At 42.4% G+C, this 19,132-nt stretch overlaps 2 protein-coding genes and 2 long non-coding RNA genes across 6 annotated transcripts; 2 read left to right on the top strand and 2 right to left on the bottom strand.

The window, feature by feature from the left end:
- Nucleotides 1-4: 4 nt before the first annotated feature.
- On the bottom strand, nt 5-6,696 carry LOC132791675 (transient receptor potential channel pyrexia). Its single transcript, XM_060800702.1, has 8 exons — nt 6,175-6,696; nt 5,814-6,057; nt 5,476-5,731; nt 4,673-4,962; nt 3,530-3,874; nt 2,236-2,816; nt 1,083-1,236; nt 5-1,020 (listed from the first exon to the last, which is right to left on the bottom strand). The coding sequence occupies exons 1-8, from the start codon at nt 6,199-6,201 to the stop codon at nt 5-7; spliced, it is 2,913 nt and encodes a 970-aa protein (XP_060656685.1). The 5' UTR covers nt 6,202-6,696.
- An 893-nt stretch (nt 6,697-7,589) lies between these two features.
- LOC132792543 (uncharacterized) lies at nt 7,590-17,206 on the top strand. 3 transcript variants are annotated; one of them, XR_009633016.1, is made up of 4 exons: nt 7,590-7,737; nt 8,514-8,758; nt 9,584-13,797; nt 13,902-17,206. It is a non-coding gene; the product is annotated as an uncharacterized LOC132792543 (long non-coding RNA). The 3 variants fall into 3 exon arrangements; XR_009633017.1 differs by having other exon boundaries at nt 9,584-13,470; nt 13,527-17,206; XR_009633015.1 differs by having other exon boundaries at nt 9,584-17,206.
- LOC132792540 (putative uncharacterized protein DDB_G0281733) lies at nt 7,744-8,507 on the top strand. Its single transcript, XM_060801962.1, has one exon. It carries the CDS (start codon nt 7,805-7,807, stop codon nt 8,312-8,314), a length of 510 nt encoding a protein of 169 aa, XP_060657945.1. The 5' UTR covers nt 7,744-7,804; the 3' UTR covers nt 8,315-8,507.
- On the bottom strand, nt 16,220-18,779 carry LOC132792544 (uncharacterized). Its single transcript, XR_009633018.1, has 3 exons — nt 18,619-18,779; nt 17,794-18,555; nt 16,220-17,730 (listed from the first exon to the last, which is right to left on the bottom strand). It is a non-coding gene; the product is annotated as an uncharacterized LOC132792544 (long non-coding RNA).
- Nucleotides 18,780-19,132: the final 353 nt, after the last annotated feature.

The following is a 19,132-nucleotide window of genomic DNA, read 5'->3' on the forward strand; positions in this document are numbered from 1 at the left end:
TTTCTTAACGATGATGATGCCGCTGATGATGACGCAGTGTCTCCGCTGTTGACGAGGGCGTTGTCTGCTGTTGTTGCTGCTTCATGCGGCACAATTCATCGGCGCTGTAGTTGAGCTTGCGCATTGCATTCTCAGCAAATCGATCGAACTTTGTGCTCAACTGTGTCAATTGCTCCTTGAGCGTTTGCACCTCGGCACGCCAATCGTTGGCCTGATTCTTCAGCTTCACAATGGTTTCCTGCTCCTGTCGCAGCTGTTGTGGCACATTCGTAGCCGAGCGTGGACGCAGCAACTCGTTCATTTGAAAGAATTGCGTTTGGGTGGCATACTTGGCATCTTGTGGCGTCTGTTGTCCCAGCAACTGTTGCTGCTGTTGTTGCATCTGCGCGGACTCGGAGTTATCCTTTTGTCGCTGCAAACTGCGACTAAACATGTGATAGTTTGTCTCGAACTGTCGTCTTCGGATGCTCATATTGCGATCTCGTCGCTCGGCCACCAGTTTATAGATATTCAGCTTAATGTCCTCGGGCAGCTGAGAACGATCTCGAGGATCATTGGGACGCACCGTGAACTGCAGTTTGTCGCGTGAAGTGCGCAGCAAAGCTTTTCTTTTACAGTAATGCACGAGCGGAGCATTTCGCAGCAGTCGCGAGAAGAAGAAACTTTCGAGACGCGACACCAACTCCGCCTGACGCACCAGACGATCCAACGTGGCCGAGACTTGCAGTCCTTGAATGTCGCTGACAGCCAGACCCAACATCAGATTGGTTAAAATCACCGTCACCAACAGCACAAAGGAGAGAAATATGATGTGTGCAGTCACTGGATATTTGACCGCATAGTCGCCATAAAAGATATCCTCAAACTCCAGTTCACCCGACATCATGGTGAACGATTTGAGGAAACACCACGTAATATTCTCAAAGGCCGGATAATCATTGAACAGCACAGCGAAGCTCAGGCCAAAGGCAATCAGCAGACAGATGTAGGCGAGCAGGAATTTAGCAAAGTTGACAGCAACTATTAGAGAGAAGAAATTAAATGAGTTTCTTTATTATCTAGCCATAACTTTGATGACTTACCTTTGGTAAACATTTGCACGTAGACGCCAAAGATGGGAAAACGACCCACGAGCATCATCAGCTCCAGCCAGACGAGTAGAATGACAACGGCAGCCACATGATGCTGCCACTTGGGAACTGTCAGCAGATCGCCTGTCCACAGTATCTCCGGCGTCTGTAAAGCATTGAAAAGTTGTTAGACAATTCTTTTATAAAACGTTAATAAGTAGAGAAATTTGCAGCTAAAGTGTGTGAGATAGTTGTATAATCATTTTTAGTGAATCTAAAACAAATGTAAATTTTTTATTGCGTATATTAATTATATACGTATATTAACATTAACATTGAAGTCTTAATAATAAGGCTGCTCGTTTAACAGGATCTTTAGAGCATCTTAAACTGTTCTTAACAGAACATTAACATTAACAGTGAACTCTTATATTATTACTGCTCGCTTAACAGAAATGTTGAATGCGTCTTAACAGAGCTGTTAAATTTAGTACTGTTAAAGCAGACCTGTTTCTTTAGTAAGAACTATCAAGTTAGAAGCCGATCGTGTTTAAACTTTTAGAATTCATAAATAATATTGTTATAAGTTTCTTATAGCAAAATTGTGGTTTTTATCTGGTTTGCTGTTGAATAGGAGCATGGCTAAATTTAAAACAATCTTTAATTGCTTGCAAAGATAACAGGATTCGTGAAAACAATCTATAATTTAAGATCTAGGCATTCTTATAGGAATATAACCGACAGACGGATGGATAAACATGGATAAATTGTTTCGTATTCGTATTAAAGGTTGTGTTTTCAGCAGGTTTTGAAAGTAATTTTAATCTTCCAATGAACTCGTTTCGAACATCTGCCTAATACAAAAATTGAATATTCTTTTGAATATTCTAAGCTGTTGCAATCTTCCAACGATGTCATGTCAACGGAAGTGTTTCGACCTTCTCTCGAATATTTTCAATTCTTACTTTAAAGCACTTTCAATTCTTCCTTTAAAGCACTTTCAATTTTCAAACGAAACCCTTTTAATTTTCTAAAGCTCTTTCAATTTTCTAACAAAGCTCTTTCAATCTTATTACGAAGGGTAGAAGTTGCTTCTTCCCCATGTTACGTACGTTTCCTTACGTTAAAACACCCCTCAACTTAATTCCTATGTCTAATCACTTACCACACACAACATGACTCCAAAGACAATGGTCCACTGTAGCCAGTTCTCCCAGTACTTGGCATAGCCATGCAGTCCATGTGCCATTTGAAAGACCTCTTTCCCGAGCAGCAGCAGATTGAGCACTATGACAAAGTAGCCCACACTGGAGACGTAGCCAGGTGCCTGACACGATTGTTCGCTCTCCTTGCAACTGCGCGTATAGACACCGATCACATAGAAAGTGAAGAGGAGCACAAAGCAAGTGTGATAGGCCAAACTCAGCAGAAAGAATTTGCGTATGCGTCGCCACTTGAGGAACAGAAATGTCTCGCACAGCGGATGCATCAGAATGCGCTTCTGGCCAACTTCAATGAGCGTCAGCATCAGCTCCGTTTCACCTTTATCCATGGACGAGCTGGGCACCAGCAGGCGAAAATCTAGTTTAATCTGACAATCAACGTCGCCAATTTCATGATCGTTCGCCTTGATTGAGTTGTCCAACTTTTGCATGAGCTTTGGTATAACTTCTGGACAGCGACGGACTATAAACGTTAAAGCTGAAGTGTGTCCGTCTGTGCGAGCCGTGATATCAGCGCCGTGCTCTGGGAATGGAAGGAGAATAGTATTAGACCAGATTGTACATAAACATAGATTAGCATACAAGAGTTTTCCCTAATTTGTGTGTTTCTAACTCGTACAATATCTGACAACAGACATACAGATGACTTATCTCGCTTAACTGCCATAACAGCTACACAATGTTTAGCACCTAAATTAGTTGTGTTTTTATGAATATTTACCTCGAATAATAAACATACTTCATTTAGTTTCAAACATTTCATAGCTCTATATTTATCTCGCTTAAATTGCAGTAGCCAATCTCGTTTAACTGCCACATTTCATTACCTTACTTTTAAATAACAGCCACACTATATTTCCTTCCTAAATTAGTTTTGCTTTATGAATATTTACGTCGAATAATAAACATACTCCATTTACTACCAAACATTTTTTAGATCTATATTTATCTCGCTTACATGCCACACGTATTACAAAAATTTGCTTAGTGGCCTTTTTATCATAGTCACTCCCAAATAGTTCTGCTTCTACCCTGGGTAATAGGTATAAAAAACATACAAATTAAAAACCAAATCAGTCTTAACGCTTTGTAACTCAGTTGCCAATTTTTGAGTGACAGTTTAGGCCGCTAAACGAGATATGATTCTACTTACATAGTTTCTACTATTCTTTGTGAGCTCATAAATTCTTTATTGACTCTAAGATATCATGCACGCAGTCTGCACACAAGACTCACCAATAAAGGTGTAAACACAGCTGCTGAATTCGTTAAGTGCAGCTATGTGCAGTGGCGTGTATCCGTAATCATCCGCCTTGTTAACATCGGCGCCCGCTTTAAGCAGCGCATTGCAACAGTCGAGACAACGTGACTGCTTCACGATGGCAGCGTGGAGAGCGGTGCGTCCATCACGATAGACGGCATTCACATTGGCGCCGTATTTCAGCAGAATTTCCACGGTGCCAATCGACTGCGAGAGACAGGCGAGATGCAGTGGCGTCTGTTGGCTCGCATTCCGGCAGTTGACATCCGCACGGTGCTCCAAAAGCAATCTCACACACTCGGCATAATCATTTTCAGCCGCTGCAATGAGTAAGAAAAAGAAATGAATCAGTGTCAGTTTTAGTCAGGGGCTGCAAATAAGAGTTAATTAAACATGTGACAAAAATTGGACTCTAAAAAATATATAGAGATTACGAATAATTTTCACACTCTCATCTTTTTTAAGGAATTAATAATGAATAAAATAATAAAAGCGAAGATCTCTGAATTTACGACTGCATAGATTATATATGGGTAATTCTCTGTCGGAATTTCTTTAAAAAAAAAAATAAGTAAGGGTTATTCTTATAGCTTTGGATTAACACTATATTTTGAGCTAAGATTGATTTTTAGGAACTTGTTCTATTTTACGACAAAATATATAAATTCGTTGATTTTTAGACTTGCCTGCGAGTTTGTTTATTTTTGCAATTATCTTAAAATAGAAAAATAATTCCAAATTCATTCTTGGCTTAAAATAAAGTGCTCTAATCAAGAGTCTTCCTCATCATCAACAAAATAAAAAATGTTTTTGTATATGTTTTTTTCATCTATTTTCTGTAATTCACTTCAATTTAATTTTAACTTTAAATTCATAAAGTACAATATTGAATAATAAGTTTATATTATTAACTTTCCGTTGGATTTAAAAAAAATAAAATAAAAAGGTGAATATTATGAATAATAAATTTAGTAATTTTTAAGAATTCAAAAATTACGATTTACTTTTCAATTAAAAAAAATTTATTGTTTCTAATTTTTTTTATAATTTAGATTTTAGAATTATAAAATCATAAACTGTCGCTGATTTTACTTGTGCCACCCACTTGTTGGACTTACCCAAATGTAGCGCCGTCACTTTGCCTTCCCCGAATTGGGATCGCACATCAGCGTTGTGATTCAGCAGCAGCTCCACGCACTTGGTGAATCCCGATGCAGAAGCGGTGTGCAGCGGCGTCTCCGTGTACACTTGTGGGGTATTCGGATCGGCGCCGTACTTCAAAAGAATTTCCACGCAGTCGACGGCATTGCCATCGATGGCATAATGCAAAGCAGATCGCCGCTCAATGCCAATGTTGATGTTCGCCTTGCGACGCAGCAGCAACAGAATGCATTCCACGCTCTTCGAGCTGCAAGCAGAGAAAGAGAGAAAGCTTCAGACAACGACTCGACTTCGAGATACCCGTTAAAGATTACATCCTAGATCTTAAAGCAACATTGTTCTGTGAGACAGACACATGATTAAGATAACATTTCGATATCTTCATGAATGATAATCCACAAAGAATTTTAAAAATTTCCCATTAAACTACATATGTTTCTAAATTTAATTCCTAGCTGCGGCTAAAAACACATAAATACCTCACAATACATTAAAATAAGTACCTTAAGTATTTTTACTTCTCAGCGTGAACTATTAATTGATATTAGACACATGATTTCATGATCAAGACTTCCCAGATACATATCTTCAAAGATGCCACGTTTTTAACACATAGAAAAACTAACCATTGCTAATGTACATTCTTTCAACGAGTCTTCTATCTCTCTGCACTTTTTGTAAATATTATCACTAACATACACTACCCCACTACCGTATGACTACCGGGTATAAAAAGTACTAACTAATTTTCGCACTTTACCTTGCAGCGCAGTGCAGTGGCGTCACTTCCTTCTTGGCATCCCAGCGATTCGGATCGGAGCCACGATCAAGCAGCACCTTGGCAATGGGCGCATTGGCGCGACAGCAGGCAAAGTGCAGTGGAGTGCGTCCTCGATTGTCGGCAGCATTTGGATCCGCATTGTAGTGTGTGAGGAGATATATGACGTTTTCCACCGAACCATAGAGGGCGCTGCAAATTAGCGCCAAGTTGCAATCGCTCGGCTCAATCAACAATTCTGTGAAGGAGGGAATGAAATGGAAGAGAAAGGAAAGAGTGTAACTGATTTGATTCTAAGGAATGTATTGTGATTGACTTACCCATGAAACAGGCCGATTTGACCATTTCCAGTATGGGGACGCCATTGGGCAGCAGCGATAGCGACTCGTCAATCTCTTGCGGCTGCCACAGCACCTGGTTTTGTTGTTGCCTGGCGAATATCTCGTGCGCCTCATTGCTGAAAACGGCATCGCTGTTGGCCTCGCTAGAGATGCTGCGCTTATCAAACAGCAGGTCCATGTCGGCCGCCCCTTCGCTCTCCGAGTTCCATTTCAAATCGTTTTCCTGCCAAAACAAACAACAAGCACGACGCAGCCCAATTATAATTACCCGAAAAGAAACAAACAAACCAATCGATAATTATCGAAGTGGGGGAAGAGTGGAGATCGACGCATCACTTACGATGATGGAAAAGCGCACATTCTCCATTCTCCACTTGATGTTGTTGTTGTTATTCTTTCGTTTGGTATTGTTGATGTGTTTACAGTTTGTGGCTGGCCTACAAAAACTACAGAATTTGCATGAACGCTTTTCTTTTGCGGCACACTTTCTGATTGTACATATGTATTAATTGGGCCTGCAATCAATCTTTTGATCAGCCTGTCGTCATCGACAGATGTTGATCAGTCGCCGCCTCCCACTCCAATCCTCTCACTCCCTTTTGTCGACCAAATGGTTGCCACAATATTATTCTTTGCGTTTTCGGAAATTGTAGCACTTCTCAATAGCTACTGCCTGTGGCTGCGTTGAGATTTTTGTTTATTTCCAAATCTCCAAAATATTGAATTGTTTTCCAAACCGCCTCTCGCGTGCTGTACGTGCAAATTATTACACCTTCCCCCGTCTGCTGCGTCGCCCACACTTGTTTCGTTTGCTCTTAACTGTTTCTACCGTTAATCGCGTTCCGCACCCGACGAGGTGCTAAAATGTACTGAGTGTTGGCTGGAGGAAGATTTCTTGAGTTCAAGTGTTTGCTCCCGAAATACTCACAATATATATGGTAATGATCATACATATACACATATTTGAGTGCTCGCGATCATTGTTATTGACCAATTCTGCAACATTGCAATGATAATTAAATACAACTGCAAATATGTAGCAGACAATTCTCACAAATATGCACATAAAAAAATATGTAATTGTACCCACATATTACGCCCACTCATTCTAATAATATTAGTTTAAAGACTGCTACATTGTAATGCTCTTTTCAAAAGTTGCGGGACAATAGGTATCGCATGAGTTATTATCGATAACATGTAACTTATTAAACGAAGGCGGCAACACTATTTCGTTATCGCTAGTATTTGTAAAACAAGTTGGTACACTGGCTGGCTGAAGATTCAAGCAATTAAAATAATTAATAAACTGGTAAGAACGGTCAATATTACACCGTCAAAAGTATGTTTATAAACCATATAAAGTTAATTGTTCGCTTGTTTAGCTACAAACACGTCTTTAGCGTTTAGTTTTGCTTTGTTTTATCGCGCGCCGCCACTCTATTGCGTTTCAATTCCATTCATTTCGTGCGACAAGTTGGCAGGTACTAACAAATGGCAGCCATTATGCTTCGCTAAATTATATTTATGGGGTGAAATTTTCCCATGGTTATACATGTCTGAACAGGTAACAATGGGCAAACCCTTGAAAAGGATGTATCTTACCTAAAGTCTAGAATGTTCTGAACTGGTTTCTGCAACCCCTAACGGATGCAGCTGTTAAATATCGGGATAAACGTAGGGAGGCATTTGCAATCGTTTCTACGCGTTGTCTGGCTGCTGCCTGCGCAGCTATAAATACAGTGCCATTCTCGCTTGTTCCATCATTTCTCATCGGAAATTCGTGCTGTTCGGACGTGTGAATAAAGTCATAAGTTCTTAGTTTTTCTGGAAAGTTACATAACCCAGATAGTGTGAAATAAGAGAAGCAGCACGTTGGTCAACCACTCAAGCAGCAGCAAAGGTGTGTGTGTGTTTCTTTGTGTATACCGAAAAGAAAGTTATTTTTACAAAATCAAACAAAAATCATCATGGTGGCCTTTTATGATGATGAATATGAAGGTATTGAGCAGCCCAAAACTTTAACGTATTGGGTGCGCAATTTTCGCATGAAACGTGTGCAAATGCGTCGCAAAATGCGAGGCTCAGGCAGCCTTCGGGTCAACGCCATATTGTCAACGGCATTATTCAATGCCGAGCATGAACTGCGCAGGAAACAACAGGAACGTTTCAGTCGTTGGCTCGACATTCAAACGAAATTTGTTCCACATGGAAAAACGCATTGTGCCAGCGACGCCAACGAAAAATATGAAGCAGCTGCGGCGGAGACTGAAAGAGCTGAATTCGAACGTCGCAATATTGAAAATAACCTATGGAGCAGCGAGCTCAGTGGCCTCGACAGTTTTTTGAGCAGTTTGAGCAGCAGCAACAACAACAACAACGACAGCAGCAATAACAAAACCAACAACAATGGCAGCAGCAATAATTTCATCACCAACAACAATAACCAACATCACTGCGCCATCGCAGTACAAAGTTAGCTAGAGAGAGACAACCATATGTGTGACACATTTGAATATTTGAGAAAAAGCGAGAGGAACATCGTGTGTTCAAGCTTCAACTGTCAAACAAAGCAAAACAGCTATACATGCATATATAATCTGTTTCCTACTTTTTTTCATTTCATTTGTTCATTTTGTTAAATTAGTTTTATTACGAAGAAAAATTTCTCATTTGCAGTCGCAAAACACGTGTGCAAAGCTGTTAAACATAGATTGTAATGAAATGAATATGAAGGCTGTGAGAAGAGTGTGAGATGATGATCATGAGGAGGACGTGCAAAAGCAAATGGCCTTCTTGATGTGAACCAGACGAGAGAGCAGTGCGGTGAGTCATTTATGGCTGGCGACTGCTGCTCAATCAACGTCGAATCAATCAATCCAACCGCTCATCAGCATGAAGCCTTTGGTCCGGGATCACACTCGGTTTGTAATTTTATCTTTATTAATTAGTTTTATGACACAATTAGTTAGTTTCTGTGCTTTTTTTAAGTAGTCAAATTATTTCATACAAAGCGAAGAAAAGAAATCATTTTCACAATCGCATGAATTACAACGACCAGGGTAGTTAGTGCAGTCCAACAACAAAGGCACGTACATCAAAACGACGCCATCTTGTTATGTTTATATGTACATGCGCATGCATGCTCGTGTCTGATAATGTGCGTATGTCTGCTATGTTTTTGTGTATACTCGCAAAAGTTGTTGCTCAGCGCAACAGCCACATGCACACAATCACGTCTGCTTGCATGTGTGTGTATGTATATGTGTACGTGCCTTTGTTTTCTTTTCTCGTTCATTCGTTCGTATGCATGAGCAAACCTTGGAATGAGCTGGTCCGCTATTTTCTATTTTCGTCGGTGTGAGTGCTGCGTTTGTTGTTTGTATGAGATATTTTAGCTATAGAAGAAGAAGAATAACGGAAAAAACAATTTTTAGATGATTCACATTGAATCCAAATAGACACTCAAGCAGAGCAAGAATAATAACTCTCGTAGCCATAAAGAAAAAGAAAATAATTGTGTAAATATAGAACAAAAACTATAGCAAGCCCCAACGGAACTGATAATTGTAATGTAACATTAAAAATAAAACGTAAATCGTATGTAATTTGGAAATCCAATCACTGTTGACTTTATTTTATTTACTATCTTGTACTCGTCTACTTACTCTCTACTACATTTACATTCATATTTCCTTTGCTTCTTTTGTCGTATACATTATTCGTCTATAACTGATTTTGTTTTACAGTTTTCCTGCTCCTCGATACGTTAATGGCAACGATGAGGAGGAACGGAACAACTCTTGACAAACAACAAAAACAACAACCACAGAGCAAGCAACATCTTCATCAACATCGCCTGTCGAATTCGAAACAGATTCGAAATTGCCGATGTGCAATGCAGTGCTATCGATAGCCAAGCGAAATCATCAACAATCTTTTCAAGATTTTTTGTTTTGTATAACAACAAACAAACACACACTGAGTGAGTCTTCACGTCTGTCCGTCTTCTATCTACATTCGCAACCACAGCCAATCACAGCCGAAACCACAAAAGGCAACGGCAAAGGCAGCGCAAGTTTCCTACACAGTCCGACGCCGCGCCGAAGCAGCGACGCGCAGCTTAGCAGCGAGCAGAGCGGCAGCAGCAGCGGCAGCGCGCAGCAGCAAAACACCACCGAGTCTCCTTTGCACAAAATCGAAAATGCCAGATGCCAGAGCCTGACACGATACTGAACAATCATAAATGGGGACAAGGCGGGGAATTGCGCGCAGCGGCAGCAGCAGCAGCAGCTTTAGCTCAACAGCAGCAAAAACGTGTGTGTGTGTGTGCGTGCGTGTGAGCTTTATTTGCCTACTACTACTAGCAAGCAACCAACCAATCAACTACCACCACCACCACCACCACAACTATCACCACCTACTACTCTACATACAGCGCGCTTAGCAGTTGCTCTGACGCCAACCTTCAACCAACCACCCACCATCCACACACGATATTTCTGCATTCAACACACACGGTATTCGTATATCAGCTGCGAACGCAACAACAAATTGCTTTTTCAAATAGATTTACAGCATTCAAAAGGAGGAAACATACAACGAAACAGCAGTAGCAACAAAAACGTCACAGTTGAATGTGCCTGTGACGCAACGGAATTTTTCACTCACAACTACGCAGTAGTTTTTCATCATCGTCGTCGTTGTCGTCATCATCAACCTTCGTCTTTGTCATCGTATTGCGGCCCCACTCGCTCTACTTGAATTCGCTTTACTTTACTCTACACTGGTTTTTGGCACGTAAGCCTAATGGGATTTTGCTCGTTAATTAACACTTGAATTGCAGAGACAGTTGCGACCAAGCAGTGCAGCAAGAAGTGCGAATGGAGTCTTCACACCTGCTGCTATTCTTTATCTTCTCTATCAAACAAAAACAAAACCTATGTCTTTTAGCGATGCGATTGCAGTTGAGCGGTTCCTGCACGCATATCTTGTGAACTAAGAAATTGACTGACGATCTGACGATCAAAGAGGTCTAGGCAATAACATGGGATCACTGAGAGTACTCAGAGGAAGAAGTTTGAAATATTCTTTATAATCTCATCCCTATCGTTAAGTACTGCCCAAATGTAAGGGCTTCCTCCTCCAATCTTTTTGTAGCGATGCGTCACAGTTGAACAGTGCCTGTGAGCATCATCTTGGAAGGCAAATAATCGGCAATAACATTCGGAAGATGACAGAGAGTGGTTCTACGTTAACCCAGAAATCTGAAACTGAACTGAACTCAATCAGCACGTAAAACCCCTATGTAGTTTAGGACAACGACAATTTTTCGTTTTAATTTTTTTAGCGATGCGACGCAGTTGAACGGTGCCTGCGTGCATCCGCAAGCAAATTGTGAGAAAGATGATGAGAGAAGGGGTCTAGAGAAAGAGAACCGATGTCAGCCAGCCAGTATTAGTCCTTGCAAATATTTGCACAGTACAAGAGGCAGACCTGACTCTTTCAACTACAAACTCTGGCAAAAGCGTAAATCGTTTTCTCATACTCTTAACTCGAACAAAATGCCGCTTTTGTTTCTCATATTCTCTTTTAGCACGTTGCTAGAGCCTAACGAATAATGAATTCCGAAATGGGCTAAATCCATGACAACTACTACCATGAACTATTCAGATAGCGACAATACAAATACCTGGAGAACGTAAATTTTTACATATTTCTACTCCTCAATTTGGATATTCTATTTTGTTGTAGATAACGAAAACGGTACAGATACAAATAACTAAACTAGACATCTATCGATGTGTGAAACCAGCAAGGATATAGATGGGCAATATTTTCTGAAGATGAAATCCTATTCTTATGGAGACAACATCAGCGTAATTTATTCGCTTTGCCAAAGAACAAAATTGTTTTGTTTTTTTTTCTTCGTATTTTTATAGCAATATGACGCAGTTGAACGGTACCTGCGCATATTGGGAAAATGAAATCGAATTGATAAATCCCCGAAAAGAGAAATTAGGCAGCGAGAAAAAGAGAGGAAGCGCCGTCTATCTATGAATGGGCCCCGAAACAATTTCATGTAAATTATTACGCAATTATTCTTTTGAGCCAAAGAATCGTTTTGTGTGTTTTTCTTTCTTCGTATCTTGTAGCGAATACATATGACCGCAGTTGAATGTGCCTGCGCATATCTGCAAGTAGGGCTAAAGAGCTAAAAGCGTCTTCGAAAGACCGAGAAGAGATATCAAGACTCGTCGCAAATGGGAAAAAAGGAAAACGTTTTCTACTCGCTTCTTATTTCTTTGCTAACCCCTTCCTAGCAGCTTCTTTTCCAAAGGATATTCAATTCTATTACAGTGCAGGAGATGTTCGCCACACACATAATCAATCAAACAATTGAATCAATCCGCCCCGTGTACATGTAGCAAAATTTCTTGAGGCAATGGGAATCAAATGCCAACTTGAAAGCAATATAAACACCACAACAACACTCGAATCGAATACCGAAACCGAACTTTGTGTCGAAACTTGTTAAGGTCAGGCAATGAATTCCATTTGAATTGCTTAAACCTGTTTTGCAGAGAAAACAAAAAAGAGCATGTGACGCTGACCCAATTGATGATTGTCGAGATCGCATCCGGCACACAGCTGTTCAGCTGCTGCTATCTCAGCCTCTGGATTCGCGTGAGACAATTGTTAGCCACATAACTTTGCACTTTGCACTTGCGCCTTTTTGCAGCATTATCTCTCGACCGTTTAGCAGCGGAGAAGAAAGTGGAGATGAGGCCTCCACTTAGCTTTCTTTCGCTCTGAGCCACACATAAATCGTTAAAGGGAATCAAGAACGAGACATCAAGTCCATCCACTTTATAGGGGGCGAACACCACTATCACCACAACAACAACAACAACCATTGCAACTCAACGTTAAGAGACTGCGACAAAGCGTCATACGAATTCCACAGATCCTAAGTAGATCTACTCGTCACAGTGTACAAAAAACACTTAACGTTTTTACATTACAGAGCAAAAACGTTAGCTGTCGCAAGCTGCAAACACTCGTCGACCACAGCTCGATCGACTACAGCGCACTGCTCCAAGTCGCTAATCCTCCAATCCAAGCCAGGCTTAGCGGTCCAGCTCAGCTGCTGCAGGCAAAGCGATACTCCACAAAGAGGGGAGAGACGTTTATACGGCCAGGACCTATCCAGGGGCCAACTAACTACTGGCAACTCCAGCCAATCAACGCCATACCAGGCGATCCACTACGGCCATACCAGGCCAACTGCTACCAATTGAAAGCCACGTAATGCATTGCACCGCATATAAAATATATGCGCTCGGTCCGCGCTAAAGGGAAACAAATGCGTTTGGACCGAGACCCGCCACACCACACAATCACCAGCACTCGCTGTCAGAGGCGAGCTGATGTGTTGTCGTTGTTACCGGGCAGCTGCCTGCAAGTACGCTACGGGCATCCAAGCGTCGTCGTCATCGTCGTCGTCGTCGACAGTGTGTCTTCAGTCGTCAGTCTACTACTTGCCTAGAGAAGAGATGATGGAGAGGAGAGCGAGCAAGCACACCCTTCCACTGCGTTGTCTGTCTGCTGTGTGTGAGATGCGTGTATGTAATTTGTATGTATGATTTGCCTCGTTTTATGTACCACACACAACATCACACTAGTATCTAGCTTATGTAGCCTATATATCCATGTATATGGCGTTAGCACGCTAGCTAGCTCTGTTCCAAGACAGCTCGTGCCTCCGTCGTTTATCGCAAAAGGGAACCAAATGCGATTAGTGTTCAAGCATCCATTGAAGAAGAAGACTCAGAGACAAGAAGTCAGCCAGAAGCAGCAGAAGACAAGACAAATCCAAACGCAATTCCGAGCAGCAGGCAGAGGCGGCAAAACGGAGCAGCCAGCCACGCAGGCAGAGCAGAGAGACAGAAAGCACAAAGAGGTTAGCGGAGTTCTAATCAGCGCTGGTGGTGTTTTTTTTTACAACGGGTTGTAATCTTTTCAATCATTTGTGTAAATTCCTCCTCTCACTTCCATCCTTTATAGCTTAGCAAAAACAATCCGAATCCCCTCTCCTCTCTATAGCGAGCTCGAGACGCGGTTAACAGAAATCCATCGCAAAGGGAATCAAATGCGATTAGTGTTCGATGACGATTTAAGAGGCTAGCTAGCTCCTCCCAGCGCCTTCCATTGCTGTGGTGTTTGTATGCTACGCTACGCTTCGCCATTGCCAGTTGAGCGCTTAACTCCTGGTGCAACGTTCAACATACCGCAATAGGGAATCAATTGCGAGGTGGTACTGCAGCAGCGCCAAAACACACACACTACTACCGAGACAGAGAGTAAGAGAGAGAGTGAGATCGAGAGCGAGCGAGCGAGAGACAGTGAGTGACAGTGGGCCAGTTGAGCGACTTTACGCTCCTGGCAGTGGCATCCCCAGTCCTAAAAGTGTCTAAATCACATATCAAAAAATCGTAAAGGGAACCCAATACGATATACAGCAGATGCAGCATCAGCAGCAGGCAGGTGGCAGACAGGGAATCCAAGCCCCAGCAGAGAGCGGAGGCATTTCCGGCCCCGCGACAATAAGTTGCTCTCCAACGTCGTGTATCCATCGTCGTTCTTCCGTGTTGTTGTTGTTGGTGTATGTACGCTTTTCTTCCTCCTCTTCCCCTTGCAGCCTAGATGCAGAGCCAGGCAGAACACGCAATGGTGTGCGTGACAGAGAGACAGTTGTCGATCGATCGATCAAGTTGAGATCATCGTCTGTGCCCCTCATTCAACACGTCGTCGCCCAAGTTGTTCTCAAAGGGAATCCATGAGACACGCGCTACATTCTACAAATACTACTCTTCTACTTTCTTTTCTATTTTTTGGTTTTTTTCTTTTTTTTTTAACTATGTATTTTACAGCAATTTCTATCTATTGTAATCTGGCTCCACAAAATCTAGACTTCTGGCCCATGTGGTGCCACTTATTGTATAATGTCTTTGTGAATGTACGAACAGCACGATGTTGTTCTCCGATTTAACAAATTTTTGTAAATGTGCGAGCCAGTTCTTCCCTTACCCCAAAACCATTGTCCTCCCATCTAAGTACTATTGTAAAACATTTGAGATTGTATAATTAGTTATTGTTAAAACTGTGACATGTACATGATTCATATGATGAGAAGAACCCCGAAACACGGCTGGCAGAGCAGTCCGACCCCCCCCTTTTGGATGATGTTCATCCCATACAGAAAGAGGCGAGAGGGCGAGCGAAAGCGAGGGAATTGAATGGCACTACTACTCTACTACCAACTCCAGTCCAGTCGAGTGCTTGTGCAAGGCGGGCCATCCCGTATGACATTTTGATGTCGTACTCTCATCTGGGTGTCGTTTTCGACGTTCCTAGCTGGTGATCGATCTACAGGCAGCAGAGGCAAGCAGTGTAAAGGCGGGCATCCGTTCAATGGGGATGGATGCGCCCTGCGCTCCCTTCCACTCTACTACTTCAGATGGAGAATTGCCATCATGAATCATCTCGAGCTCTCTTGGGTGTTCTTCGACTTCGTCTGATGTCGCAGCACTTGAATTCCTCGTTGATATTCAAAATGGTCCATATTCTTCCGTGTATGTGTGTGATGCTGTGGAATCTGCTGAGAGATCATCTTCATCCCTTTCAAAATGGTTTTTCGACGCTTCACTTAACAAAACGAAGCTGTGCCACCAAAACTGCAAATTAAACTAAACTGAACTGGAAGAAGAGAACACTTCGCTTGCTTTATGTAGCATCGCCACATCCTTGTAACGTCTTCATCTACTTCATATGGTTGAGCAGCTTTCCCGAATTCGGATACGGATCAGGCGAGATCCAGGGCGCATCAACTTCCACTACTAACATATTCAAGAGCAACCAACTATGACCAACCATCATTATTCTCATCGACATGCACGCACAATAAGCACTCTTCAACTCTCTCAACCACCACGACTACCACTACTTGTTTCGCTGGGCCTAGGACACACAATATGCAGTGCGTATACGTAATACGCGAAATGCGATTGTTTTTCGTTCTCTATTTTGACATCTGGACGTGAGTGAGGCTGGCTCGTGAGGCACGAGCAGAGGACAACTGCAGACCGACCAAATTCTGAAAACTCAAATCATCGCTTGCAACTTCGCATTGACAACACACCACACATACTCTCGTATTCCTCCCCTGCAGTTGGTGGGCAGCTCTTCTTCGATAGGATTTAGGATTTTCGTTGAACGTATTCATCTTCCGTTTCTGAGTGGCGCTTAGGATTGAATGAATGGGAATTTCCTTGAAGGATCTCGCTTATTGTCGCAGTTTTGTCGCAACATTTTTCGGTAACGCATTTTCGCTTTGACGGCAGCGTGGGATAACCAAGTAAGGACGGCAGCGTGGGATACCTCGAATTGACGGCAGCGTGGGACACCACTAAAAGTGGACGGCGGCGCTGGATGCAATACCATAACCATGAAGATGAGACGGCAGCGAGGGATTCGCATGTTGCGCAACGTGGGATTTATATTAGGGCGTCGGTTAGGCGAGGGCGCTAGGGACAACGCTTCTACTCTATAGGCATCGGCAACGTGGGATACCGAATCGACTGCGGCGAGGGAGAACCTAAAACCCCTCTGGACTGGAGCGGACCGGGCTGATGGGACTGACGGCGAGGGAGATCTAGCGGATGGACGACTGCGGCGTGGGAAATTCTCTTTTTGGGACAGCGGCGAGGGACCACACTTGACTGCGGCGTGGGAATTCACTTGACGGCTGCGTGGGATATTTCCTGACGGCGGCGTGGGAGCACTTGGACTGCGGCGTGGGAGTTTCTGACGGCGGCGTGGGATTTTACCGGACTGCGGCGCGGGAGCCTCATCGGGTTTTTGTTTGCTTCATTTCTTTGATCATCGTCGGTATTCCTCCTACAAAGCAACAGACGGCAAGAAGCTAATGCTGCAAATGCTATAATAATAATCATACGTTCAAAGCTGATATACCCTGATATACATTCTAAAATACCGTGTATTGCGGACATCTGGCATCTATGTAGATTCAAAATCAGATTTGTTCGTAATCGCCGTCTCCCAGTATATATATTTAATTAACATTGACAATTCTCCACCGCACCCTTGACTTAACAACCCCCATAAATGGAGCCAATCATCATTTCTGCATTTACTCTATATATCAAATCTATATACGCTATATATATATATAATATATATGCGATACGTTCCTGGAATACCGGAAAGCAAGCCATTTAATACGATGATCAAGATAATCCCGTGATCACTTGCGGATTATCTGCTGAATAAATGTTTTTGGAAAAAATGAACTCAACCTTGACTTGTTATTTTCGGCGAATTTAAAGATGATTTTAATTTCAGATTGTAGGATAGTTTAGCTTCTACCAGAGCTTGAAAAGTCTGGCAAAAATGTTGGTGCTGTTGTGGGGAAGCGAATAATTTCCAGTATGATTGCCGTGGATGGGATTCGCTGGATAGTATGTTGGGAAGCTAATGTTGTTGTGGGGATGGTCGCCCCCATGAAGCGAATAATTTCCAGTATGATTGCCGTGGATGGGATTCGGCATGTAATCGTACTTAGCTGGATAGTATGTTGGGAAGCTAGTGTTGTTGTGGGGACGATAGCCCCCATGAAGCGAATAATTTCCAGTATGATTGCCGTAGATGAGATTCGGTCCCGAATTGTAAGCGGGCTTAGCTAGATGGTGGTAACTAATGTTGTGGCTGGTATAGTTCCATCCACCTGTATAATTGTTGGTATAGTGCGTTCGACGATGCGAAGACTGGATACGACGGGAACTTACTTCGGGACTGAAGCAGGCCAGAAAAAGAGCTGTAAGCGATGCAAATATGTCAGGCGGGAAGCACATAAAATATTGATAACGTAGGGTTTAACCTATGGCTATGACCAGTTGATAAGGCTTCAACAACATAACTTAGGTTGGTAATATTTCCCGTGTGCGGTGCGAACGATGCGAAAGACGAAAAGGAACTGACTAAAATCGAAATAGTGCTTCCGTCTTCCACATCAAATGCTTTGCTTATCAGAAAATGAGACAACAACTGAGTCTTCTAATTCTTTGATGGTTCATCCCATACAGAAAGAGAAGAGAGAGAGAGAGAGAGCACTACCAGGAGAGCACTACCAGGAGAACTACTACCAACTCCAGTCCAGTTGAGTGCTTGTGTAAGGCGGTTCATCTCCTATGACATTTTGATGTACTCTCATCTGGGTGTCGTTCTCGACGCTTCTAGCTGGTGATCGATCTACAGGCAGCAGAGACAAAGACTGCGGCGTTGGAATAAATGAACTCATTCTTGACTTGTTATTTTGGAGGAATTTGAAGATGATTTTAATTTCAGATTGTAGGATACTTTAGTTTTTACCAGAACTTGAAAAGTCTTGCGAAAATGTTGGTATTGTTGCGGGGACGATAGCCACCATGAACCGAATAATTTCCAGGACGATTGCCGTAGATGGGATTCGGTCCCGAATTGTAAGCGGGCTGAGCTGGATAGTGCTGCTGAAAGCCAATGTTGGGCCTGGTATAGTTATGTCCCGGATAAGTCTGGGCCGGCGCATAGTACGTTGCATTCGGACGGCCAAAGTTCCGAGCAAAGCAACTTACTTCGGGACTGAAGCAGGCCAAGAAAAGAGCTATAAGCGATGCAAATATGTCAGGTGGAAAGCACAGCAAATATTGATAACGTAAGCTTTAACCTATGGCTATGGCCAGCTGATAAGGTTTCAACAACATAACGGAGGTTGGTAATATTTCCCGTGTGCGGTGCGAACGATGCGAAAGACGAAAAGGAACTGACTAAAATCGAAATAGTGTTTCTCTGGTCCACGTCAAGTGCGCTGGTTATCAGAACATGAGACAACAACTGAGTCTTCTAATTCTTTATATAGCACAACGTACTGTAGAAAGTTTCCTTATCGGGAACAACATTGTGTCGGGAAACTGTTTGTTTTGACTAAGCTGTTGACAACAATGTGAAGACGCCCGCAAGTCTGCTCGACTATGAAGTACACCGGAGGTAGATGACTAAAACTTTTTTATTCACCTTAATAATAGCGTAGTTTTAAAAAGGTTTTATGTTTCCCAGTTGTAAGCTGAGAACTATGTATGGTCCTTTAACAATTTATGTTTGTATTTTAGGATCACCTCATTTCCGGAAATTTCCTGAAAATTTAGTAGCAGCAATATTCATAATGTCGGAATGAGCCCACG

The sequence above is a fragment of the Drosophila nasuta genome, chromosome 3 (genome assembly GCF_023558535.2).
Source record: "Drosophila nasuta strain 15112-1781.00 chromosome 3, ASM2355853v1, whole genome shotgun sequence".
Taxonomy (NCBI): domain Eukaryota; kingdom Metazoa; phylum Arthropoda; class Insecta; order Diptera; family Drosophilidae; genus Drosophila; species Drosophila nasuta.

Excerpts from the sequence above, each read along its gene's own strand:
- LOC132791675 (XM_060800702.1), bottom strand. The coding sequence starts at position 6,201 with ATGGAGAATGTGCGCTTTTCCATCATC. Across the intron at positions 2,817-3,529 it reads CTGTGTTTACACCTTTATTG|AGCACGGCGCTGATATCACG; the intron begins GTGAGTCTTGTG and ends TTCCATTCCCAG. Across the intron at positions 1,237-2,235 it reads TTGGAGTCATGTTGTGTGTG|ACGCCGGAGATACTGTGGAC; the intron begins GTAAGTGATTAG and ends AATGCTTTACAG.
- LOC132792540 (XM_060801962.1), top strand. The coding sequence starts at position 7,805 with ATGGTGGCCTTTTATGATGATGAATATGAAGGTATTGAGCAGCCCAAA.